Source organism: Mustela nivalis (assembly GCF_964662115.1).
Source record: "Mustela nivalis genome assembly, chromosome: 5".
In the NCBI taxonomy this organism is placed as follows: Eukaryota; Metazoa; Chordata; class Mammalia; order Carnivora; family Mustelidae; genus Mustela; species Mustela nivalis.
The window spans coordinates 16,916,449-16,943,227 of record NC_139024.1 but is presented as its reverse complement, the minus strand read 5'-3'; the positions used below and the strand labels follow the sequence as shown (position 1 = coordinate 16,943,227).

Sequence of the window (26,779 nt, the reverse complement as noted above, 5' to 3'; positions counted from 1 at the left end):
GCGGGCCGCGCGGGAGGCGGGGAGAAGCGCGGCCGGGGGCGGCGCTCGCGGGCGCGGGAAGCGCTGGAGGCCGACGCGCTGCGTCCCGGGGGTGGCCGCAGCCCCGCCCCGCCCCGCCCCGCCCCGGTCCCGTCCGGCCCCATCCCCGCAGCGTCCCGCAGCGTCCCGTCCGCGGGCTCCTCGCACCCTCCCGGCGCCCGAGGCGCTCTCCAGTGCTTCCAGCGCAGCCATGGCTCAGCACTTCTCCCTGGCCGCCTGCGACGTGGTCGGCTTCGACCTGGACCACACTCTGTGTCGCTACAACCTGCCCGAGAGCGCCCTGGTGAGTGGCGCGGGCTGCCCGGGGCGCGCGGCGAGCACCTCCATGGCGGCCGGGGCCGGACGTCCCTCGGGGCTCTGGGCGGTGAGCGCCGCCGGGGGCCTGCGGCCGCCACGCCCCTGCGCAGAACCCGGCCTCCCACCGCGAGGCCGGGCGGAAGTGTGCATCCCCGGGGCCCTGCCGGCGCGCTCCGCACTGGCTTGCTGTGCCCAGCTGTGAGCCAACTTGGAGAAGAGCCGTGGGGAGGAGAAGGGGCCGAGGGGCGAGCCGTGCAGAACCGGCCGGGAGAAGCGGTTCCAGGGACAGAAGGCGGGAGGGGGGGGGGGCAGGGCAACTGGGGGTGTCTGCTGCAGATCCCTGGCCTTGGAACTTCGCTGCTGGTCCTTCTGGGCTCCAGCGGCGCTCCAGGACAGCCACCTGGACTCGTATTTTCCGGGTGTGCATTTTTCCTTTTCGTGTCTGTGCGACCACCTGTCAGTTCTTAAACACTGCAGTCAGGGAGAGATTGCGTGGTGTGTGGGAAGGAACGCTAGCCGAGAAGTCGTTAGAATGATAGCCCCTATTTTGTCTTCTACCAAGAGACAAAAATGAACCTTTACTGCCCACTTCCTACATGCACCATGCCCCCTTTGAATAAGTTCTAATCTTAACAACAGCCTACTAAGCTGGGGTCCTCCCAGGCCTTTGGAAAGAAGGGGAAGTGAAGTATGTCTGATTCCACACCCTCAGGTGAATCGCCTTTCCTCCCCGGTTCCTTTGGTTTCATACGGAAACTGATGTAAGAAATCAACAGGAATTTTTTTAGCCAAAGATCTAAGCATCAAAGCTTTCTAAAAGAGCGGACTAGGAGCACCGTGGTCAGAGCAGGGCTCCACGCCCAGACTGCCTGGCCTAGGGCACCAGCGTCTCCATTACTAGCTCTGTGACCTTGGGCAAGTTACTTAACTTTTTTTTCAATCCTCAGTTTCCCCATTTACAAAAATGACCCAAATAATCGGATTTACGGCAAAAGGCTGCAAGAATTAAGTGAGGAGTAATAGATGTATAATGCATAGAGCAGTGTCTGACCCATACAAGTGCTTTTATGGTTACCATCCAAATCATTTTTAAGCCTCGCCATTTATGGTTAGAGCTCAGGGCCTCTGGTACAGACATTAGCCAGTGCTGTTCCTCATCCCGGTGAGGTCAGTGCTCCAACCTGAGGTTCAGGTATCTGTCAGTGGTCAAAACCCAGTGTCTGAGTTGCTCATGTGCTATCTATGCACAGATGCTAAAAAATAAAAAAGGTGTACTGTTCCTGCTGTTACACTTTTCTGCTTTCCTTCTATACAGGTGTTTCCTTGGTCATGCTGAAAGTTGAGAAGGCTTTTCTTTTTGATCTTCAGCTACTACTTTTTCTAGACCTTTGATTCATATTTTCCTTCCCCACGTGCCTTTCAGGTTCCCTCCCGGAGAATGCTAGTTTTCTTGCATCTCCTCTGTGGCCACCTTCATCTGAAGGAAATATTGTTAAACCACTCATGTTAAAACCCATTTTGTGCCTGTGTGCAGGTCACGTCTCAGCATGCAAGATTCTCGAGGACAAGGATTCTTTTCTACAAACCTTCCTCTAATATCAGGGAGGCTTAAAGATTGAAAGTAACCTAGGGTGTTAGGTGTGATCCTCTTTGGTTCAGAAATCTTCTATGAAATGCCAGCAGTGTGCTTGCTGAGCACCATAATAGAACTGAATACAGAGATAGACACAGGCTTTCCAAGTGGCCGTTGTACTGGGTAAAGATGCTGCCAGTTGGTTTCGGCCCCCTGGAGTGAGGGCAGTATCATTCCTGGAGGGCTTCCCTCCACCACACCAACTCCTCTGTCAGATCTCATCTGAAATAGCATTCCTTTTGGGAAGCTTTCCCCTGCCCCCTAAAGTTTACCCTTTCCTTCTCATCCCACCTCCAATTTTCCATAAAACCCTTAATTTCTGAAAGCACTTACACGCAGCTTAAAAGTTCCTGTTAACCTGTTGGAATCTTCCCCTTGAATCTAGAGTCATGGCTCCCTGACTTTAGAATCTCTGACGGTCTCTTGTGTGTTCTGTGTGCTGACCTGAGTGCTTGGCATAAAATGGTTCAGTCAGTCATTGTGGAATGACTGAATAAAAAAAAATATATTTTAATAACTGAATATGGCACAGTCACTATTCTAATAATCATTCAGTTTAAATGAGCTGGTTAGGTCTTTACAAAACTTTGTGAGGTTGTTGCTTTGTCACAGTCGTTTGGAGATGAGGATAAGGTGGCACAAAAAGGATAAGTAGCTTATCCAGGATCGTCCTGCTAGCCGGCTTCTGTTTCCACCGCTCGGCTTTGTATGTGCCGCAAAGCCTAGAGGAGCTGTCTGCAGTGACTGGTGCTTGAGCTGGGTACCAACGCAGGAGTTAAAGCTGGCAGGGAGGAGGCAGGGTGGAGCACTTTGGACAGAGCAAATACAGCCAGGGTAAAGGCCCAGCAGAGAGAACTCCGGGAGGTACAGGTATCCAGCAGCAGACAGGGAATAGCAGAAGATGTTGGAGAAGTCAGCGGTGACTGCATCATGGAGTGTGAGTGTCATAGGCATTTAATAAGGGCAGAGTGTGTGCAAAGGTGGGGCTGGGTGTGTTACTACACCTGCGGACTCAGGAAAGCCATCCTAGAAATGATGACCCCTGTGCTCTCCGGGGGTTTCAGACTCGGAAGTGGATGGGGCCAGCAGTTAAGCCCCATGGGGGAGTGGGAGTGGGACCTGGGGCAGCTAGGAGAGCGGGTTTGCCTTCTGAAGACACAACCACACTCAACTTTTGCCAACATCTATCTGCCATGAGGAAGTAGGGGCTCAGTCTCTTAAAAGATCTGATTCCTTTAAGATAAGTTAGAGATCTGAACTTGTTTTAAAAAAAGAAAGAAAGAAAGAAAGAAAGAAATCCTTGTATGTGAAGTCTCTGAATTTTTAAACGTTAGCTCATTTTCAAACAGCAGGATTGTAGGGTTGTGAGACAGATTTAGCAAAGAAAAAAAACAAGAGCACCCAGTTCAATTTGGATTTCAAATAACAAAAACATTTTTATCAGATGCTTGTTCTGCAGGGGATGTGCTTATCCTAAAAAATTCATTGTTGTTTATCTGAAAACCAGATTCAGCTAGGTATTTCATATTTTATCTGGCACCGTGAAGCAGGAATCAAACCTGATTTGTGATCTGCATGTAACTTACAGGACACCAGTGTGCAGCTGCTGTGTGGTGTGTGTTACTAGTCACGGGAGACTGGGAGCAAGTCAGTGACCCCAAAGGCTGGGGGAGGATGGGGGCTGCCCGTGGAGGCCGTGTGCCATCAAGGTTTCTGGGTGAAAAAGGTCCAAGAACCAAGGCGTCAGGACTAGGACAGGTTTGAGAGGCACAGACTCCCTTATTTTTCTCAGCACCACTATTCTCATTCTCCCAGCACGTTGACCTCATTCTCTCCTATTACAGAAACTTCTCCACGAGGTGAGGAACACAGCTGTGGACGCCCCTGTTGGCAGCCCTTCTGGAAAGGGCTCCTTTGTCTTAGGAAGGTTTCCAACCTCATTGGAATCGCATGCCCATATCTTTATCTGGATTGCCAAGGGGTGAGAAAGTCCAGGACTGAATAAAGTGCCTCGACCAGAGGCAAAATTAATGGTGTCAGTAACCATTGGTAGCTTGAAAGTGACCATGGTGGGGATATTTATTACCATGGAAATGGGCAGACAGTACTTATCAAGGATGGAGATATATAGAGAGATATATAGAGAGATATATATATAGATAGATATCTATCTATATATATATCTGGTTAAGACTGATAATAAAAGCAAATATTTACATTGAATTTACTTGTATGTCAGGCACTGCTCTAAAGCACTTTACATCTGTTAATCCCACAGCACTGGTTTCCTGCGAGGCAGGATTATGATGTGTATTTTTATTGTCCACTGTACTGTGTATTTTTATTGTCCACCGTACTCTGGACCTCAGAGTGACTCAGTACATGTTTTATTTATTTCATTTCTTTTTTTTTTTTAATGATTGAACAAAAATCCATAGAACATGGAAAGCCAGTGATTTTCAGTCATCTCTGGGCTTTGCGAATCCTGACCTGGACCCCACCCTCGCCAGTAGGTCTGAAATTTCTGGGTGGTTTTAAGAGCCGTCACTATGGTTCTGAATCACCGCCAGGGGTGGGAAGTGTTGATATATCGTGTTGACATAATGTGAGCTATTATCAGTTGACCTGGTTCAGGGTCACACTGCATTGCATGGGAGTACATGTATAGTGACTTTAATTAGCTTCAGGACAGAGAACAGCTCTAGTTGACAGGGAGCTTTTGATTTCTCTGCACTCATCTCCTGGTGCTCGCACCCAAACCCAGGCATGTGCGGGCCTCTGGGTTTCTGGACTTGGCGTGCTCCCTCCCTCTGGATTCACCCCGCTAACTGCTACAGCTCTCAGGGGTCAGTGTAAGCATCATCACCTCAGGGAGGCCTTCTTCCGTCCCTTTCGCTGTGTCTCGACCCTCTCCGCTTTGTGCCACCTCATGCTGGCAAAGAGGTTATGGGTTCACGGAGAGTAGAAGGGTCAAGTTGCTGGAGTATCATCTTGGTCCCTGCTCAGTCTGACCCCAGGCCAGTATTCAGATTCAGGTTCAAGTGCATCTGATGCTGACTTAAGAACACTGTTTGAAGGAGAATGGGGTAGGGCCAGAGTGGACTTTTGTCTACCTTTCGCCTACTTTTCACGTGGGATACACAGTTCTCTAAAAATTTGAGCCAACCCTTTAGAAAAAAATAAGACACATCACTCAAACACTTGGGATTTTGTCGTTGAGGAATCAGAAGATCCGTTTATCTTTGTACTTATTTCCAGAAGTTTCCTTTGTCCTTTTCCCTCAGTTTTCCCTGTGGCGGAGATACGAGAGATATTTCCTCTATCTGATGGAAGCCCCTTCATTCTTCCTTCAGGTCATCTGCCTGGTTCCCGTGTGTATTTCCCTTTGAGACTCCCCTGTGTCAGTGACAAAACTAAAACAACTTAGTGACAAGTTGGATGTCCTTTATTTATGGGAGAATGATCTATGAACTGGGGAAGAACAGTGCCCCATAAGCACTATCCACTAAGGATGCGCTGAGGATAGATGGAATGATAGAGTAGTCAATAAGTTTATCATCGTGGTGATCTGTTAAATAAGTTTACAAAGCTTTGTCAAGTCTTAATGATCTCCAACCCTTAGAATTCAGGAGTAAGACTGAGCGTTGTCCTTGGTTATAAAATTGTATACTGGTGGTCTAATTCTACACTATGAAAAGACATAGTAGCTACCTGGGCTTCTTAGCAGTGGATAAATTGATTGCATTAAAGGGGGATTAAACTGCAGAACTTCACAGTTAGAGAGATCTCTCTCCCATCTGCCCCATGAGTAATTCCAGTAGGTTTTCAGGTCTGTGAAATTAGGAATGAATAGTGAGTTTTTTATTTATTCCTTTTTCTTATTTATAGCTCATTTATAATAGCTTTGCTCAGTTCCTGGTCAAGGAGAAAGGGTATGACAAGGAATTGCTAACTGTGACTCCAGAGGATTGGGATTTCTGGTAAGTTCTTTTTTTTTTTAAGGTCTTCCTATTCCTTCTGATTCTCAAATATTGCTGAGTAAACTTCAGTGCTTCCTTTTCTGTGGAGACATTAATTGAAATGTGAAACTGAATCAAAGGACAAAAATGCCTTCTGTATTAAAAGTTTTATGTTTTATAAATCAAAGCCTTTTCTGCTTTAAATTAGATTTGTTTAATTAAATATGTAAATAAGCTAAAAGCTTATTGACTAATTTGGTATTTGTATATGGCTGAAGTTTGTCTTAAGTTTCAGAGGTAATTAAGAACTGTCTCTAAAATTTACATTTTTTCATTAAAAAAATGTGCTGTATTGCCTTTCAAATATAGAACCATAGAAGAGGAAGAATCATCATGTTTTGAATAACTGTCTGAACTGGAACATTGGGTTTTCTATAATTTGAATAGACATTACTATGTCTATTCTACTGCTTCCTCCTTTCCTGGGTTAGGTTTTTCCACTTCCCAAGGCTTGTTTTCTCTCTCTCTTCCTCATCTAAACGACAAAATAAAAATCCTACACTTAAACATTGCTCAGTTAAAAATTAATAATAATCCTAAAACACATAGAAACACATGCAGAATTAATTCTAGAACAATGATGTTCATCTATTACATATTTCTGCAATATTTGGCTAGACCTTTTTGATGTATCCCTTTTCTAAAAAGAAGAAACAAATATTGTGTTTCTGACTCTGGTATTCTGGTATTCTGGTATTCTGACTCTGGTATCTCAGTATTATGTTACTGACTCTGGAAATTTTACTGTGAACCAGAGTCAGCAAGCCTTCTAAAGTACCACATCATTTTTTGTTTAATTCTCTTGGTATTTGGTGGCCATTATACCTCCTTGCTTTTATTAGTCATAATAATGAATCTGTTCCCACTTTTCTCCCCAAATCCCGCAAGTCTTTTACAGTGAGGAACCTAAACCTTAGTATTTGACTTTGTTTTAGTGGTTTTCTTTTTTTTTTTTTTTTTTTTTAATTTATTTTTTATTTTCAGCATAACAGTATTCATTATTTTTCACCACACACAGTGCTCCATGCAATTCGTGCCCTTTATAATACCCACCACCTAGTACCCCAACCTCCCACCCCCCACCCCTTCAAAACCCTCAGATTGTTTTTCAGAGTCTATAGTCTCTCATGGTTCACCTCCCCTTCCAATTTCCCCCAACTCCCTTCTCCTCTCTAACTCCCCATGTCCTCCATGCTATTTGTTATGCTCCACAAATAAGTGAAACCATATGATAATTGACTCTCTCTGCTTGACTTATTTCACTCAGCATAATAATCTCTTCCAGTCCCGTCCATGTTGCTACAAAAGTTGGGTATTGGTCCTTTCTTTTTTTTTTTTTTTTTTTTTTTTTTTTTTATAAACATATATTTTTATCCCCAGGGGTACAGGTCTGTGAATCACCAGGTTTACACACTTCACAGCACTCACCAAAGCACATACCCTCCCCAATGTCCATAATCCCACCCGTTTTAGTGGTTTTCAATAAGATGTCCTGCCCAGGGGGCAAGTTTTTATAACCTGACCTAAATGGAGGCAATTTATGAAGAGTATAGGAGAGACCCTGGATATATCTGGCAGTCTATAAATTTGGGCATGCGCATGTCTTATTTAATGAAAAATATTTTGTACATTTCAGCAGAGACATACAATGGAGTTCCCTTTTTTTTTGTTCTCTTTAAGTTTTAAATTCTTCCTTTTTAAAAGCGTAAGGATTTTACAACCTAAACACACTCTCTTTCAGTTTCCCTCATGACAGTTTCCTTTGCTCCGTGGATGGTACTTAATTTTAGGATTCTTGGCTATTTTTATTTGTTTGACTAACATATCATTCATGTGGGTAGAAGAATCCCTTTTTAGCATTGTGACTTTTTGAAAATATAGATTATTATTCCTTAGATTAGCTGAATCTATGAATTGATTGGTAATCAGACTTTTCTGTTTTAGTTGCAAGGGCTTGGCATTGGATCTGGAAGATGGGAATTTCATTAAACTTGCAGATAATGGCACTGTGCTCAGGTAATAAAATTAGCTGTGAAGTCAGAACTATTTTTCCGGGACACTTTATACAGCATTTGATCGTTAAGGTACGGATTAAATAAGGTTATTATTTTTACCAATCAGATGACAGATCGTGTGCCTATGTTTCTTTGTATGAATTGTTTGAACGATTTAAATACAATTCTGATAGGGGCACCTGGGTGACTCAGTGGGTTAAGCCTCTGCCTTCGGCTCAGGTCATGATCTCAGGTTCCTGGGATCGATCCCCGCATCAGGCTCTCTGCTCAGCAGGGAGCCTGCTTACCCCCTCTCTCTCTGCCTGCCTCTCTGCCTACTTGTGATCTCTATCTCTCTCTCTCTGTCAAATAAATAAATAAAATATTTTAAAAATAAATAAATAAATAAATAAATAAATAAATAAATACAGTTCTGATAGCATTGAACTTCAAAGTCTAGCTCTTAAATTTAGCTCACCAAAAATATTTGCAGGAAATCCAGTAGAATTTTAATAACTTGCTTCATCTCATTGCCCACCCCTCCTGCAAAAGAGTCTGGGGATTATGTTGTGTTAGATAAGTACATAGTTGCCTGGAATAAACTTAGATTTATTTTTATTAAGGAAGAAGGAGAAGATGGATGTTGGGTGGGGTTGATGGTCTCTGCACATCTCTCCTCCTCTCTCTGTTTATCCAAATCTGTCTCCTGGGTGCAGGACTGATGTTGTATTTCAGCTCCTTCTGGAAGTTTTTCTAGTCAGTTCCAACCTTCACTGGTCTCCGTTTTTCACCCTCAGTGCTGATTCCCTTCCTTCCCTCCCCTCCGCGTGTACCGGGCACTTTGAATGTTGAAGAGCAGGACCGGCAGTTGAGAAGCTGCTGCCACCGTTGCTCTGAGCCTTACAGGGGGTGCGAGGAGTGGGCATCTGTTTCTGCCCCCAAGACCGATAGTAGAGGCAAGTCAACATGGTCACGACTCTGCGATTTGTGATTTATATTAACATGATCAGAGCTGAAGGAAAGAACACTCAGCACGGATTATCCCTGGTACATACTCTTCCTTCCGATACATCATTCTTTCTGCACAGTATAAACTCATGTTGTACCTAGACCTTGTCCTAGGGTTCAGATGACTAGAGCTGGTGTGGCCTCACCTCTTACTACTTTGTTATTCGTTTGCACATTTCTTGCCTTGGGCAACTAGGGCTAGAACTTCTGTATGTATGTATACATTTGTATGTACGTATGCGTACATACTCCATGCAGTTTTGACCATGACCTTTAACTCAACCATCAGATTCTTACAGTGTGCTTGGCTGTCATCAGTCATAGTTCAAAGAATGTAAAGCATTCTGCAGTTTGGGTTCTTTCTTTCATTGTTCTGTCTGTCTCTCCTCCCTCTCAGCGTCCCTCCCCTGAGGTCTGACCCCCTCCAGGCAGTTTCTCCTGGATTCACTAGCTCATCTCCCTGATGCCTGCTTTCTTCCAGCAGAGCAGATTCCTTGTCTCATCCTATGTTCTACTCCAGATCCTTCCATCTTTACATGCAGCTTTCTAAAGCATTGTCCCCTTACAGAAAGGAGCCCATTTTGATTTTTCCATTTGTTCTCACCCTATTGCTTTCCCCTCCTTCTCCTATTGGTTCTCCCCACGGCTGCCACCCAGTCTCTGCTGTGGTTTCTGATCATTCCAGTGAGACTATCTTCATCTTCAGAGTTAAACAATAACTTCTCAGGGAAGAGTTTTTCTTCTGGAGAAATAGTTTAGATATTATAGGTCCAGAGCAGCTAGCATGGGCCAGATCTCAGAGTGAGTTGCTCCTGATCACTTAATTGCCAGTTGGTGGATGAAATGAACAAAGAACTTAAGGAAACGCCTTCTAGAGCCCTAAAGGAATAAATCATGTCGTTGAAAATGGAAAAAAAGAAAACTGGCTTCATTTTTGGGGGGACCACCCATAGCAAGGCCAGAGGGAGGGGTAATCAGAGGAGGCGTTCACGAGCATTGTACCCCATCTCCCCGAACCAGGGCGAGCCACGGCACGAAGATGATGGCTCCCGAGGCGCTGGCAGAGGAGTATGGTGGGAAGGAGTGGAAGCACTTCATGTCTGATGCGGGAATGGCTTGCCGATCAGGTATGGCTCATGTGGGTCTGCGCCACCATGACCGCCCCGGGGTCTGGGACCTTGAACCTGCAGCGTGAGGACAGGAAGCATGCCGTCCTTGCCTCCTGTTGGCCAGGATGCACAAGGGAGCCACCGTGGGCTGATGGGAATAGGGTGTGTTTTCCACACCTGTCTCGAATCTCTTTGGCATTGATTCTAATTTATTTTAGGTTTTGTTGATTCTCCTTTTACCTTCTCTTGTTCTAGAGTAAAAAGACTAGCACCTAGGAATAATACGTTTCTCAGTCATCTGTATTTTTTTTTATCAGTTTATAACATGCTCAGTCCCTGCTTTAATTTTTCCTTTACCCATTTCTCCTCACATTCATACTACCCACCTGTCTTATTTTCTTGAATTCTCTCCTTTACTGCCAGCTCTGCTGTCTTCTCTCTTCCGCCTTTATCTCTTCTTTTCCCTTATTTTAAATAATTTCACCCATTTTCCCCCAATGTCTTTGAAGAAATTCACCATGTGTAAACATGAAAAGATTTCTCAGAACGATTTGTAGACATTGATGTACATAAATTAATAAGGAATGATTAAGACATTATTATAAACACATAGACCTTATTATAATTGTTGGTTTTTCATTTGTGCTAAATTTTTTGTGCCATATTCTCTCACACTACACGTTTGAAATGCACTCATCTCCTTCAGAAAACGTAGTAACCTGAGGAGCACCTGGCTGGCTCAGTCAGTGGAGCATATGACTCTTGATTTTGGGGTTGTGAGTTCGAATCCCACATTGGGAGTAAAGATTACTTAAAATAAAATCCTAAAAAAGAAAAGAAAGGAAAATGTAGTAACCTGAAAATAGTTGGGAGTTACTCCTTATTACAATTAGGTTCGCTGTGTTACATTCATCACCTTTTGAGAGTTTGTATTGTTTTTGTCCTGAGATGAAAATGTCAAGAAATCGTTGCTCTTGTAACCTAAGTTAAGAGGAAAACAGGTTTCACATTGGGGATCGAGGTGGAAGGCGTTCACACATCTCAAGTCCCAGTGGCTGGTGGCAGTTTAATGGGTGTCTGTAGCCTTTTACTCAGCTAAAAACAGAGAGCGGCCGTTGTCTGTCCAGAAGCAGGCAGTCGTAGATAACTTTTTCCCAGAAAGGCCAGGTGCGGAGCTAAGCGTTTCACTCCGACATCCTTTAGAAACAGTACTTTAAAGAACTAAAATATTTCTCAGCCAGGAAAGGAACGTTCACCCAGGAGGACTGCCAGCTGCTCACCACTTTGCCCTCTGGAGAGCGCCCCCTCCTGGAGCCAGCGGCTTCCCTCTGGTTCCCCCGTTTACCCAGGAGCGCTCTGAGGAAGAGCTTGGAATTTACCTCCTCTTACTTGGGGTGGTTAGGGAGGTGTTTCCCGTTTATGTGCTGGGTGGTCAGGCGGTGGTGACGCATCACAAAGGCCTATTGTTTCTGCCAGATAATAAGCGAAAGCTTGATGCCTTCTTTGTGGAGCATAACAAATAGCATGGAGGACAAGGGGAGTTAGAGAGAAGGGAGTTGAGGGAAATTGGAGGGGGAGGTGAACCATGAGAGACTATGGACTCTGAAAAACAATCTGAGGGTTTTGAAGGGGCGGGGGGGGGGGGGGGTAATGGGGGGGTGGGAGGTTGGGGGAACCAGGTGGTGGGTATGAGAGGGCACGGATTGCATGGAGCACTGGGTGTGGTGCAAAAACAATGAATACTGTTATGCTGAAAATAAATAAAATAAATAATTTTTTTTTAAAGGAATACTATTTTTTTTTAATCTGGAGACATAGAAAAGAAAAAAAAAAGGCCTGAGATTCCACAACCCAGTTAAACTTTGTTTACCTTAAAAAATACAATGTAAGCATATGGCTAGCAAATTTAAATATTATCGAAAAGAATAAAATGAGGAGTTAATTATCTCCAACCCCTGTTGTTCTCCAAAATCCCCTTTCCTTGAAGCTTATTTCTCAAAAGCACACGAAAGGAATCATACATTCCCTGCAGTGTGCCCTTTAACTGACGTCCTCGAGATCCTGTCACTTTAACACACACAGAGCCACCTGGTTCTGTGAAAGGCTGGTGTTCCCTGCCGTCTGGTTTCATCCGTCAGCCTGTTCAGAGTGCACGTTTGCATCGTGTCTGGTGCTTGGCCCATACAAACAGACCTGCGGTAATGTTTGCACACACATACAGTTGGCTCTTTTGTAAGTTCCTAGAAGTGCGCTAAGGATATAGAGGTTTAAAAATTTTAGGGCAACCCTCTTGGCCCCCTCCCTCTTTGCGAGCTTTGTACTATCCCTCAATAAACTTTGCTTTGCTGCCTCCGAAAATAACATAAAATAAAATAAACTTTCGATCAGTAAGGCCAAATAAGGGCCTTTATTTAAGGAGAGCATTATAAAGTGCTTTCCCTACCAGTACATTTAGGGAATTTAAAGCACTGATGGGCAGAGACATTTTACTGACAGTTTATTTGACAATCCCTTTGCAAGTTGTTGCGTTGGCAGGAGTGTGGTTTTCTTTACCAGCCAGTCTGCAGAGAGCAAGTCCTTTTGATCTTTTCCCCCTTAAACTGGTAAATTATTCAGAAACAGCTTAGTATAGCGGAAAGCACAGGGCAGGTAGAGCCAGGTCATCCTGGATCATACTGACTCTGTTCCTTGCTGGGCACAGTGATCTGGTCAGTTACTAAGCCACTCTTAGCATCACTTGGCTCAACTTCAAGTGAAGATGGTATCACTCATCGGCACGAGTGAGAACATTGTGCTATCATAAGTTGTTCTTTTGCCCTCAGTCATTCATGCGCCTCTGGTCTGTGACCAGTGAGAGCAGGCAGTCTGTGAAGTATGTAGTGTCGGCAGTGGCTTCTTGGGGAATGAGTTCTCAGTGGGCAAAGTTTAAGGATCTTAGAACTTGTTAGAGGCTTATTTTCTTTATCTGAGCTCACTGATCCCTTCATTGCCAGTGAGTTCTCTGCTCATTAGGAGGGGCGAGAAGCAAAGCTTTCCTGGGGTACAGTCTTGGAGTTTTGGTGGAAGAAGAGGCATCGAGAGCAGCCTGGCCCAGTTCATAGGTCAGGACTAAAGAAGTCTCAGCGTGCCCACACAGCGGTCATCCAGCCCACATTTTACAGTCCAGTGACTCAGCCCCCTTGACTTCTCGGAGGGAGTCTTATTAAACCCCTGAGTTATTTGATTAGATCCCATCCAAGACTCAGGATCAGTATTTTAACTCTAACTGAATTTTGTCTGTTAATGGCCACAGAGGAAGGGGAAAGCAAGGGCACGTAACTGGCAGAACGACAGATCTCCTGCTGCCACAGCGCCCGGAACAGCTGGCGACACTGGTGTTGCAGGCCAGGAGATTAGATCAAGTGCAGGTCTGTGGACCGTGGGAAGGGGTGCCTACCATCCTGGTCTCGGGAGCCCAGGAGTGTTGTGTGGCCTTACAGCACGGCAGAGTGTGGGCAGAAAAGCACATGGGCTGTGATCTCCCTTTTCCTCCTGATGCCTGGTTCCTCAGGCAGCAGAGCCATCCTGACCTTTCTGAGGAATAAAACAGTAATCTAAGATGTTCTACCAATAATTTCAGCTGTAAGAGTAAAAACCAGGAAGATATGCCAACCAAACTATTTTTAACTGCGGGAAAAGATATGTAAACTCACGTAGCCATTTTGTGAATTAACAGATGGAGAACTTTTGACTTTATTTCTTATACATTCTTAATAATTTGATATGTAGAAGTAAAGGGCATTTAATGACATTTAAAAGGATAGACATCTAGCCCCTGCAGAGGATTTTCTCCTGATTTACCTGTGGCACTCCCTCATTCCAAAAATCCATTCCACTGTTAGGTCATTCAGTCATTCAACAAACATTTGTTGAGTCCCTGCAGTATGCTGGATATTGAGCATAGTGGACGCTAGGGAACAAGACTGCTGTGTTCCATAACTTCATACTTAGCTTACAAATGGGAAGAAGGGAGTACTTGAAATCAGGCACTTACAATATTGCATGCAACAGTTATGACGTTTGAGGAGGTACTTTCTCACATTAAACTACCGTCTGGCTTCACCTTTGGTTCTGTTTGATTCCTCCTTGTACAAGGATTCCCTGAGGATTCTATGACATTGGGATCCCCCCAAAGCAGAGTGGTTGGTCCCAATCCTGGTATACAGGAATGAGATAGTGGAGAGGGTAAGCCGTAGAAGGTAGAAACAGTTGGAGCTGGATTCCACTGGATTTCTGAGAAGCACTGAGAATATCTCCCAGAGTTGTCGATCCAAGGGACAGGAGCCTTCACTGGCCCCTAAACTTGAGGCTCTCCCACTGGCTCCTGGTTGAGGCTTGCCACATGAGCCACATGGACTCCACAGGCTTCTGGAGGAACTGAATGACACAGGTGTGCTTGAGGTGGGATGATGCCATTAAGTACAGCAGTGACTGGGCTCCAACATGAGCCAAAGGAACGCAATATGGGACATCAAGGGTCTGCCCAGGGACGGCAGATTCAAAAGAGACTTCTGCACCAAGGAAGGGCTCAAGTTTAATTCCGTCCTAGGGTCAAGCAAAATAAATCAATCTCTTTCCTCCCTGAGATTCTACCGTGCCTGTTCTGTGCACCTGAGGTTTTCCCAGATAAGTACACCATATCCCACATGATGTGATTTGTTGTTGTTGTTGTCTATTCCTCTCATCACCCGGGTTGTCCTCACATGAAACTGAAGGTGGACCAGCCAGCACAGATAGGAGAAGGGCTGTTATGCAGATGACTTCGTGGTGCTCCAGTGTTAGGCTGATTGTCTTGAAATTCAGTGACATTGATAACATAAATTGTGGCTGTTTTATAATCCATTTCATAGTTAACATATAGTCTAGTTTTCATTTTTACGTAAAATTTTTTTTCATAAGATCCTTGAATTAGGGCGGTCATTTTTTAACTTTCTTACAGCTTAATCCTTCTTTAAAAGACAGTGAACGCCTGCAATAGAGCTATTCTGACTTGAAATAGAGGCCCCTCTAAGGAACCAGACCAAAGTCTGGTGTCTCTTCAGCCAAGTTTCTGTGTGTCACATAAATGAGCCATTTGTTCCCAGTGTAAAATTTTGTTCTTTTTTAGGAAAATACTATTTTTATGATAACTACTTTGACCTGCCAGGAGCGCTTCTATGTGCCAGAGTGGTGGACTCTCTATCAAAGGTGAGCAGGGACTCGTTTTTCAGAAGTTACAATAGGTATTCAGTCATAAATCAGAGGACTTAACTATATATGTCTTTTGGGTTGAGATTTTACTCAGTTTCCTCTGTGTGGTCTTGGAAGTGACTGAGGAAGGAAAACATAGAGAATTTGGTCAGATATCTTGGGAAAATTAAATAGCCCTGACCATTTTTCCCCTGAGGGATAATAAACCTCTTCTCCACCAGGGGGTGCAAATGTCTAAAAAGAAAATACCTTACAGATGGAAAGAATATTTTCTTGGGTTTCATTAGCAGAATTTAAAAAAAAATAATTAAAGATAATTTTAAAAATCCCACTATCGTTAAGCACTCTAAATAATACAAAATCAAAAAAAATGAGATGAAGTTTTTAAGTTCCTCATTTTGAGCAGTTTGATATGTATAGACTTTGTACTATTTATGAAGATTGAATATATTATTGAATATATTGAATATACTTAGGAATATAATTATTATATTACTGAATAATAATATGATTATTATTAGATATATGGAATATACCTGTGAGCAGACACCAATTTTATATCAGAATTACTTTTCAGTTTTGCTTGTGTTGTCTTTGAACATCATAACAATCACGTTAATAATAGAACATGGATAGTGGTTTTCTTTTGAGCCAGAATTAGTCATGTGTTTGCGAGTTTCCGCTGAGCAATTATTTTATCATGTAGAAGTTATTATTTACATGAGATGGAATCAGTTTTTCATCCATAGTGACTTCAGGCAAATGTATTAGTCTTCAGATATTCCAGAGTTTAATTAGGTACAAATGTCTAGTAGTTTGTTTTTGTTTAGGTAGAAGGACACTGGTTAATAATGGTTCCAAGACGGCAAGGCCTTGTGGGATTATGTATTTCAATGTAATGTTTATTTGCTTCCTGGTTTAAAAAAAAATCTAAATAAAAGTGTTTTATGTTTTGGATTTGGAACCTCCTTCATCTCTCCTGTAGAGATTTTCTACTCTTTTTTATTAAAGTCCGGAAAATGTGCACTGAATTCTAAAGTAACCAGCTTTTAGGACTTTAGGATTTGGGGCTTCTCAGCCCCATCGATGCCGCGGTACAGAAAGCTATAACACTGTAAATTTACTCCTGTGTTTAAAATATATAATTTTTAGACTTCACACTGAGTAGCAATTTCTATTTTATTTAGGCTATACGAGCTATATTAATATTTAGTTATATGCATGTGTATATATGTATCTGTAGCAGTGATTTTCTTGGAAGATCTTTCTTCTTAAAATCCCATTCCTAGAATGAGTTTTTTCATCTGTTATCTTTTCTAAAATATGAGTCCCATTTTTAGATTATAGCAATATTGTAATTGCTTGCTTTTTTTTCTTCTGTGCTTAAAAAATTATTACATGTGTTATTACATGTGTTAACATTTGGGATTTTTTTTTTTTCCAGCGGAACAATGGTCAAAAAACATTTGATTTTTGGAAGGATATAGTTGCTGGTATACAACACAATTATAAAATGTCAGCTTTTAAGGGTGAGTAATGTGATGGGAGACTTTCTAATCGATGTTTGCTAAATGCTGCGCGGCTTGTGAATTAGTTTGAAGTTACCTATTTTGTCATGTTCCTCAATCAGGACTTCATTTTATCTAAAATGAAGTTGTTACTGCTTATATTTTAAGAGGTACTTTATTCATGTCTGCTCCATGGCTACAGTTGCCTGTCCTCTGAGCTCTGCTCTCTCTCCCTGACCTGCCAGAAGGGGCGTTTCGTGGGTTCCCCAGAATGGAGTTCCAGCTGTGCTGTTTCCGGCTCCGTGATGAGGATTACTCCCTAGAACCCTGAGCGTAGTAGCTATAGACAGGTAGGGAGAGTGAGAATTCCATTCTCATTGCTGGAAAACAGGACTGGTTGACTCAGAATGGGGCAGAGTCGTGGCCAGGCTGCACATCGGGTCTCACAGCTGCATCTCAGGTAAGGTTATGCGGAAGATCTCTAAGGCATACAGGGATGCTTTGTCATAGGTTACCTTGGGAACTCGAACCAGGCTGCCCTGAGTCACCCGGTGGACTGTTAGATGCTCAAGAACAGTGTTTCTCAGCTTAGAAAAAGGTTGCCTTTGATTGACATAAATTGCCTGCCTTCCTTTTAATGGTAATTTAAGTAATCAAAATAATCCTAAATATTGTGACTAAAAACATGTCAAGGCAATAAATAGCAACTGCCAAATATTTTTTCAAATTGCATATTTCTCTGCCACCTGCTTCTTTCCTTTCCTGAAGAAATCACTGCTTGGTGAGATTGTCTCACTTTTCTGTGCCTGGTCACCGGCATACAGCCCTGGCTGGTAGGTCCCATGTGGTCCTGTGGGTGTCTTTTTGTAGTCCACATGGAGTGCTGAGGGGTGTGTGCGAAACCCCACCCCAGTACAGGGGAGTATCCATGACAACTGTAATGGCCACCCACCACTTTATTGTTTTATTTTTATGAACTTTGTAAAGTGAAAAGCCTTAAAAGAAAATAGTTGAGAATAGCAAATTGCTGCTCTCAAAAAAATTCAGCATAAAAATCTGTTGATGTTATTTTATTGCATTGTAAATAAGGAGTAGGTAAAACATGTCATGCTTTAATAAGTGAGGCACAGCTTAGAAGTTTTAAGCAGCAGTATAAAAATACAGTACAGAGCATAAATAAATCACATCTTTTCATTTCTAGCCAGATTTTGAAACCCTTGACATTAGCAATAATTTCACTAAAGTGGGAGGCTCAAGGTCCTTATGGCGATGTTCTGTAAACCCACAAAATCATAATCTGTTAAGACTCAACATGGAATTAAATCAAATTAATCACACTTGTATTAAATAAATAAACTAGGTTAGACACCCATTTCCAAGTTGTGCCGGATATATAGAATGCTTTTCTGGAGTCACAGAAAAATCTGAAAAGATTCATGGCTAAAGCACCTTGCATTTCAGATTTATTTTAACATCATCTTTTGGCTTTTTATTAGAGTTGTAAGAAGTCTGTGTGCACCTGTACATTTGAATAAATCTAGATGAAGGGGCCGTGTAAGCCTTCAAGTAATGCACTATCAGAAAGATCTTAGAGTATACAGTGCCTTTTGAATTTGAATATTCAAGTATTTGAGTTCTATAAAGACATGATACCCTCTGAATGTTTCCTAGAAGTTCTCCTGTTAATCGGCTGATTAAAAAAAAATGCTGAATTTCCAAAATCAAATTTAACATAATTTCGTGTCACATTTCAGGGTTTCTTTGTGATCATTTAAATTTTTTAGGTTAGTAGGACTTTCAGGGTGAAATTTTTAAGTTCTGAAGGAGTTCACAGAACACTTTAAAGAGCCTTGGGACCGCTTACTAGAAATTCAGGAGGGCTTTCCCCTGCTGTTTACCACTGCAGCGCACTTTCTCGGGGCGGGGGTAGAATTGGTGGGTCCGAAAGCTCAAATCTGTATTTGGAAAATCAAAATTCGTCCCTTTTTTTTTTTTCTTTTTTTTTTTTTGGCCTACCTCCATATGCTTTCTGTGGGGCACGGTGGAGTTGGGGAACGCCTTCTCAGGCCGAGTTACATGAGCTCGGCGGGCGCACGCTCACACCGGGGCCACCAGGAACCCCGAGAAAGAGGAGTGGACGTACTCCGAGGAGTACAGCCCGCTCGAGCCAGCGTTGGGCAGCTGCAGCCACACCTGGTCGTTCTCCGCGAGATCGAGTACGGCGCTCCCCGAAGCCTGATCTAGGTAGCCTTTGGTGTACTCGTCGTAGGTGTACATCACAGGGGCGCCGTTCTTATACAGGCCCACCCACACGTGGGTCCCTTTCACATGCACGTGGTAGGAGAAGTAGTACGTGCCTGGTACGCTGCAGGTAAAGATGCCGGTTCTGGGGTCGTAATGCTGCTGCCTGTTGGACAAAATCTTATCGAATGGGATGGGAATACCTACAGCTGGGTAAGCTTTGGAGAGAATAACAGTGAAAGCGGACATCGGCATTCCGGTCACTCCCTGGCTGGCACTAACAAAAGGCCTTTGGCCCGCCTTTATGAAGCCCTCAGGTGGGGCTGCTTGGCCTGGGGGCCCTGGGGGGCCTGGGGGGCCAGGCTCTCCAGTGTGGCCTCTCGGACCTGGAGGCCCTGGTGGCCCAGTGGGACCATTGAGCCCCTTAGTTGCTACGCCCGCTGGCCCAGGAGGACCTGGAGTTCCCGGGTCCCCTTTAGATCCGGGGAATCCTGGAATGCCCGGTGGCCCAATGGGGCCTCTGGTTCCTGGTATTCCAGGGGCCCCTCTAGGCCCAGTCTCACCATTGTGTCCAGGCATTCCCTTAGCTCCTGCTGGGCCCACAGGGCCTGGGAGACCAGCAGGTCCCCGAACTCCAGAGTCCCCTTTTGGGCCTGGTAACCCTTGGTTTCCCTTAGGACCACTGCTGCCTGGTTCTCCCGGGTACCCTGGTTTTCCATCTAACCCAGAGGAACCCCGTTCTCCCTTAGTCCCAGGGTGGCCTACAGGCCCCACTGGCCCCATCTCACCTTTAGGACCGGGAATCCCTTGGTTGCCTGGCATGCCTTTTGGTCCTTGGGGTCCCGTATTTCCAGGGGGTCCAGTCACACCTGGTTCCCCGGGATGACCTGCTGGGCCTTGTTCCCCTTTAGCACCTGGACTTCCTGGAAGGCCAATAGGACCCCTTTGTCCCTTCAGGCCCGGCAACCCTGGTTTCCCGAAGCCACGAGCCCCTGGAGGCCCAGCTAGTCCCGGAGCCCCAGGGTGACCTTTTGTCCCAGGAACCCCTGGCTGGCCTGGGGCTCCGGTAGCTCCTGGCTTTCCAGTGCCTTCGGGTCCTCGTTCCCCAGGAGGACCTTGGGGGCCTGGTGGGCCCGCCGGTCCCCTCTCTCCTGGAAAACCCCGATCGCCTTTGGCACCTGGTTGTCCTGGAAACCCATTTTCACCTCTTTTTCCCACTCCAGGAAGGCCCGGTGGTCCCATGGGACCCTGAGGGCCTGGAAGACCCCTCTCACCGGGGCGTCCAGGAGCACCGCGTCCTGCTTCCCCTTTCTGTCCAAGCACACCAGGCGCTCCCGGTGCGCCCTTTTCTCCAGGAAAGCCCCTGGGTCCCGGGGCTCCTGCACGTCCTTGTTGTCCAGGTTTTCCCCTCACGGTCATTCCAGCTGGGCCGGGGGTTCCGGGGGGCCCTGGTGGGCCCCGTGGTCCTGGTAAACCAGCCGGTCCCATATCTCCTTTTGGTCCAGATGGTCCTTTCTCCCCTGGGTTTCCTGGGAGTCCTGGCAAACCCGGCTTCCCAGTGGCCGATGGTCCCGGTGGTCCGGGCAGCCCTGGCTCTCCTTGGGGTCCGGGACTTCCGTGACCTGGTTTTCCGGGTGGTCCAGATGGGCCTGGGTGCCCTCGAGGTCCAGCGGGGCCTGGTGGGCCAGGAATACCTTGCTCTCCTCTTACAGATACACCTAAGAAACACGCCCGATACACACGCCCAGAGAGAGAGATGGTTAGTGGTGACTTCGCACTGTCGGTCAGTCCATTTTGGCAGACTAGTGTTAAGTGGTTTTTGGATAATACATTTTCTATTGTATGTAAAAACAGTGCCAGAGAGGATGGTTTCATAAGACCATGGCTCCCCTAATGCTTTCAGTACACCCTCATTATCCAGGAAAATAAACTGGGGTTGAAGAATTCATCTAGAATAAGAGTGCAGTGGAGGTCTTTACCCCATTTTTTGGGGGAAGGTCATCTACCTCGAGAGGAAAGGGGGAAAAAGGTATTTGATAGAAAGGAAGAAAAAGACAAATGCAGAATAGATGGGAAAGTATTTAAGAACTATGACAGTTTTCTCTCACAAAAGCTGTCCTGTAAGATATCTGGTGAGAAAATCTGCCCTGGCCTACCGAACACAGTTCAGATGTAGGTGGAGTTTTTTCACCCTCGGCACATACCGTGAGCTCCTGTACCCTCCTTTCATTGACTTAACACAGCGGCAAAGAGAATTGGATCCAGTGGGCAGCATATATAAAATAGTAGGTATATAAAATGGCATTAAAATGCTTATCTAAAGTTTTCTTTGGTTAATGCACATAGTTATTATTGATTTCATAGAGGTATGGGACCATTTGAACCAGGTACTTCTACTGATACTATGAATTCAGTTCAGAAAAGGCTCATTCACTGCCTGTGATGGGAAAAGGGCTCTTGGACCACAAGTGTGCGGAGCACAGGACACATCTTACAAGAGCTTCAGTTATGAAGGGAGTGAAACAAGTGTCCCTGGGATAAGAGGTGTCCAGTGTTTTGGTTTTAGTCGTTCAGAGGTGGGAATTAACAGAGCATTCTGGTATTAGGATATATAACTGGGAAAATACTCTCGTATCAGAGGATCTTTAGGCATCAATTATTGTAAGCATCTATTATGAAATAGTCTTTTCTTTCTCAGAGAAATTCTTTAATTGCTAGCAAAAATGGCAATAATTACATATGATTGCAATGTCTATTTGCAGAACTTATATTAAAATTATTTTGTGTTTAATAAGTCTTCAAGAAGATAGCTGGAATGCCTGCCTATACTATTTAAATTCTTTTACTGTTGGAAAATGGTTCGTAGTTATGGTAGATATAGCAAATGGCATAGTTAATGAACGGTTTGGTCAAAACCCCGAGAATGACTTACGGCTGTGACTTTTGAGCCACATGTATTTTGTACAAAAGTGATTAATTAATATACTTAAACTTTATCTAAATCTTTAATGGCTTTAGAAATCAGAGTGAAGACTAAATTGGAACTATTATTAAATGAATTACAAATTTAAAAAACAAAAAAAGAATTATAAATTGCCTTTGAAAACATGCTTATGGGTATGGTTCATATCAACTGTCAATTGTTGGTACATTATAATACTTTTAAAAATCTTTCATATTAACTGGCATGTAAGAAGTAGTCAGCCAGTAGTAATTGCTAATATTATTCTCTTGGGTACTCATATTTGAAATAAATTTGGTGACAAATGAAATATAAAATATACAGCAGAATCATTAAAATAGATAAGCTAAAATAGGAAAATTATTTTAGACTTGGGTATTTATATTTTGTACTAATTAGAATTATTACATTTCATTTTGTAAATATTCAAATGTATGGAACTTTATTCACTCATGGGATTTCAGTAAATGACATCAGGAAGAAGACTCTGAGAAAGTTAATTTGTGGAAAAGATCTCTCTCTATAAATATACACACACACACACATATATATAAATATATGTATATCATTGATAGATTGACTTTCTAGTGTACATACCTTAAATGTCTATAAGTATCAAGAGGTGTAGTACATTACAAATAGAATAGATGAATAAATAGAAAACAAAATAGCACTTTTTTTTTCAAATGCAAACTATGGGGTTTACTTCAGAATCTTATTCTGAATCTCCTAAAGATCTTATCCATACTAAAAATCATTTAGTCTGGTTGGAAATCTGTTTAACTGTTAAAATAGGGAGGAAAAACAGTCTTACTGAAAATGACTACATAGTGGGTTGCCTGCGTGGCTCAGTCAGTTAAGCATCCAACTCCTGGTCTTGGCTCGGGTCATGACCTCAGGGTCATGAGATCGAGCTCTGTGCTCAGCTTGGAGTCCACTTAGAATTCTTTCCACCTCCTCCACCCCCCACCTTACACTCTCTCTTTTTAAATAACAAATGAAAATTTTAAAAATGAAAACGACTCCATAGACCACCATTTGAGGCTGGGTTATAGACTTGAGGCATAGACCACCATCTGAGGATAGGGTGATCTCAGTCACTTGGAATGTTGCCCTCAAAGGTCTTCCACCTCTTGATCCAAGAAAAAATGAATTCTGTTGTGTCTTTAAGGGATAGCCCCTGTTTGTTGCTTGCCAATGTGGGGGAGAAATGAAAGATTAGGGTGGTATCATCCTCAAGGAAAAATGATTACCTAGCAAAGAAGTTTCTGAAATGTCCAGAAATTGAAATAGTGGTCGATCATGTCAGAATATGGCACCCATGGGGCCACCAGCTCTGCATTGCTTTGCAGCATAATTTGATGTGTTTTGGCTGAGCCCTCTGAACCTGTGTTGAACAGATGGGCCCAGGAATTACATAGGCACTCTTTGTATTTCTGTTATCAACCTAATGCTATATGTGTATACATTGTAGACTTTTATCTTTCTTTTAATACATTAGTGCCTGCCAGTGAATGATGATGTACTTGAGTTTCCACCTTGTATCACCTTGTATCATCAAGTAGTGAATTTAGCAGTTGAAATGCAGCTTCTAAGCTTTTCATTTATTTTGCAGAAGTAGCCAAGATAATGCAGTATGGTAAGATGGGAAAACAGAAACATTTTAAACCATCTACAAGGGGTACATTTGATTTTTAACTCAAGGTGGTTTCATATGATCTTGGTAAACTACGAAGAGTCTGAATTTGTGAATATAGAGATATACCCAGTGATGTATGTCGTAGCATTTCACATGAATTGCCATTCATTGTTTCAAGGAAAGTAGCAGGTTTCTTTTGTAACTTTTCTCTTTCTCGTATTTTATTTGTATTTTGAGACATTCGGGAGTTTTTGTGACATACCTGTGCATTTATTTTTAAACATTAAGCTACCTTTCATGGAATGTTTTAAATTTCATCTTTCTAAGAAGACAATCCTGTATGTTTACTTTCCTGAACATGGTTGTCTCCAAAAGCACTATTTTTAAAGTCTATGGCAAATATCCTTAGCGTTATTTGCAAGGTAAAATATGTAACTATAATGAAAAAATACTAAGGAAAGGAAACTTGAATCTTAAAATCAGTTCAGATTATGCAGTTAGATTCAGTTAGATTTCAGGTAGTATGTGCCTGATGTCATTCAGTGGAATTAGTGAATGAGAAACCCTAATAATTGCCCTTCCTTGAGGATCTGTTAGGAGTGTGCATATACATTTTCTCAGTTCTCTTCACAATATCTGAGAAAGCTGAACAGCTGGGGAAAGATTCAAGAACAAAGCTAAAACCTATCTAAGACCAGCCCTCCGTACAGTGTGAGGAAGTGGAGACGTACGAGTAACACAGCTAATACTTGCATACTTTACAGGTAGTAGTAACTCACTTAAACTTCCTAACAGCCCTTTGAGATCGCTGCTGCTGCTTTTTTTATGAGTGAGGAAACTAAGGCACAGAGAGGGTGAGTAACTTACTTGAGGCCCCACGGTTAGTACACGGCAGTTAAGTCTGTGTATTTGACAGCTAATCCATACAAAAATGTATAAATGGGGGGTGCCTGGGTGGCTCAGTGGGTAAAGCCTCTGCCTTTGGCTCTGGTCATGATCTCAGGGTCCTGGGATCAAGCCCCACATCAGGCTTTCTGCTCAGCGGGGAGTCTGCTTCCCCCCCCCCCCCCGCCTTGCCTCCTGCTTTGCCTACTTGTGATCTCTCTCGCTCTGTCAAATTAATAAATAGATTTAAAAAAAAAAAAGTATTTAGATACCTAAACCTGTTCCTCTCGGTATAATTGGCAGTTATTTCTCATTAAGATTTTAAACTTAATTAATTTGTTTTGGATCCATTTTTCTCCCTCATGGTTGGTTATTTGTGCAGAAGCATCAATGGTAGGAAAAGCTTTAAACATAAAAGTTCTTAATTTTCTTCAGGTACATCTTTCTACCCTACTCACTGTGGAAAGGATATTAATGTACTTGAATAGTCTTGCTTTTTCCATAAACCATTTTGCTTTATTATTTTGGACAAACTAGGAGTTTGAAGATAATTTAACACCAAGTAGAGTTAAAAGCATTTTGTTAAAGAGATCATTAAGATTGTAGAAAGCAGTAAGCAGTTAGTTAATACTGCAAAATATATAAAGTTTACCTTTACTCTTTATGGCATAGGGAATGAAGAACTGGGTCTTGGTGTTGGGTGGTGGGCCTTTTATGCCTGTAGGTGTTTGGAATTGCTCAGCATAAAATCCTCCATGAACCAGGTTCAAGAACATTAGCAGCAAAAGGGCTGTTTGTGGTAGCATGTTCTCAGATGGCGTCTGAAAAACAGAAAAGAATCATTTCTTGTTAAAAAAAAAAAAGAAAGAAAAAAAAAGAATCATTTCTTGTTATTGACCTGTTTTATTTGTCTGTATTTGAACACATGAATTCTTTATTTCATTAACTACCTTTTTTACCTTATCCTTTCTGTTTTTAATATATTCCATAAACCAGAAATAGAAATTTTTAGTTATATGAATATATGACTTAGTTTTTAGTGGAAACCACATTCAAGTAACCAGTAAAACTGAAGTGATTTTTGAAGAAGAAATACAGAAACTATAATTAGATACCTGCATTAATAATTTAAGATCTTTAACATAGGTTGAAATATCCAGCAGTTTCAAAATAAACTAAGTAGGACATAATTTTACGAATATGGTTTTCTTAGAACTATTTTCTTATAGAGGCTAATATGGATTGAACTTTCTGAGTACACTTTAGTGGAAGGTCGCTTTTTTTAAATGACAAAAAAATAAAGAGTTGATTTATTGAGGCCCGTTTCCAAACAAGCTACCATGAAAGTCCACCAGAACATCAAGTCATAGACTTACCTGGGTGCCAGGAATTCCTGGAGATGGTTTCTTAGCAGCTTTCTGAGCCCTCCTGTGGCCAGGTGAGCAGTACAGAAGGTACCTTCTCCGGAGCTGACCTGCCGTATTTATACTGTTTCTCCCTTACTTCTTGAGGTTCCCCTGAGTTTAAGCTCCTCCCCTGAGAGGTGGAGAGTACTAATTATAGTGGAAAGTTCTATTGGGCAAGCATACAAGATCAGGTTGGGCTCTCTTATTTTCTTAATGAAAAATAAACTCTTTGTCTTCAATATATATTAATAGTTTTAACCATGCAGCATCTTTTTCTGAGTTTTATTTTAGAAGTTATTACTCAGATGTTTAGGTTGGTTCATAATGGGATGATAATACCCCCTTTGTGTTTTTGAAAGCACATTCTTGTGTTATTTGATTGAAAATATTTGTAGTATATTAAAGTAGGAGAGGAAGTCTTTTTGCAGAGGGAGGGGTGTGGATTTAAACCATCCTCTAAGTTCTTCAAATATGACATAAGGCCCTCAATGTGTCCATTAATGTTCCTAAATTTTTATGCAAATAGCTAACTCCAATTCTTAGAAAACAATTAAAATGTAGGTATGTTGTTTTATGTCTTGGAATTTTAGTGTAAGTTCTCAGAAGTTAGTAAGAGAAATTTTTAATATGTTAATATCTACTTTAATTTTTATATATTAAATATTTTGGTTTTCTGACAGAGGCAAGATATCCATGAATTTGAGAATAGGGTTAGGAATATAATTACCATAAAAGATTTGGACTCTTTATTTACGATACAACAGTATGTTCAGTAAATAGCTTTAGGTGTTACTGCTTGATTTTGGATTT

The 26,779-nt window shown here is 42.7% G+C and overlaps 2 protein-coding genes across 2 annotated transcripts in view; one reads left to right on the top strand and one right to left on the bottom strand.

Moving 5' to 3' along the window:
* The first annotated feature begins 41 nt into the window (after positions 1 to 41).
* The window catches only part of NT5DC1 (5'-nucleotidase domain containing 1), a 140,007-nt gene continuing 113,269 nt past the window's right edge, over positions 42 to 26,779 (top strand). Inside the window, exons 1-6 of the mRNA XM_082730120.1 lie at positions 42 to 322; positions 5,858 to 5,949; positions 7,933 to 8,004; positions 10,011 to 10,117; positions 15,246 to 15,325; positions 16,773 to 16,857. Of these exons, the coding sequence (XP_082586246.1) occupies positions 230 to 322; positions 5,858 to 5,949; positions 7,933 to 8,004; positions 10,011 to 10,117; positions 15,246 to 15,325; positions 16,773 to 16,857 (529 nt within the window). The 5' untranslated portion in view covers positions 42 to 229. The remainder of the gene's footprint in view (positions 323 to 5,857; positions 5,950 to 7,932; positions 8,005 to 10,010; positions 10,118 to 15,245; positions 15,326 to 16,772; positions 16,858 to 26,779) is intronic.
* COL10A1 (collagen type X alpha 1 chain) lies at positions 17,892 to 26,047 on the bottom strand. The gene is made up of 3 exons (XM_082731174.1): positions 25,940 to 26,047; positions 25,216 to 25,384; positions 17,892 to 20,795 (listed from the first exon to the last, which is right to left on the bottom strand). The coding sequence occupies exons 2-3, from the start codon at positions 25,367 to 25,369 to the stop codon at positions 18,934 to 18,936; spliced, it is 2,016 nt and encodes a 671-aa protein (XP_082587300.1). The 5' UTR covers positions 25,370 to 25,384; positions 25,940 to 26,047; the 3' UTR covers positions 17,892 to 18,933.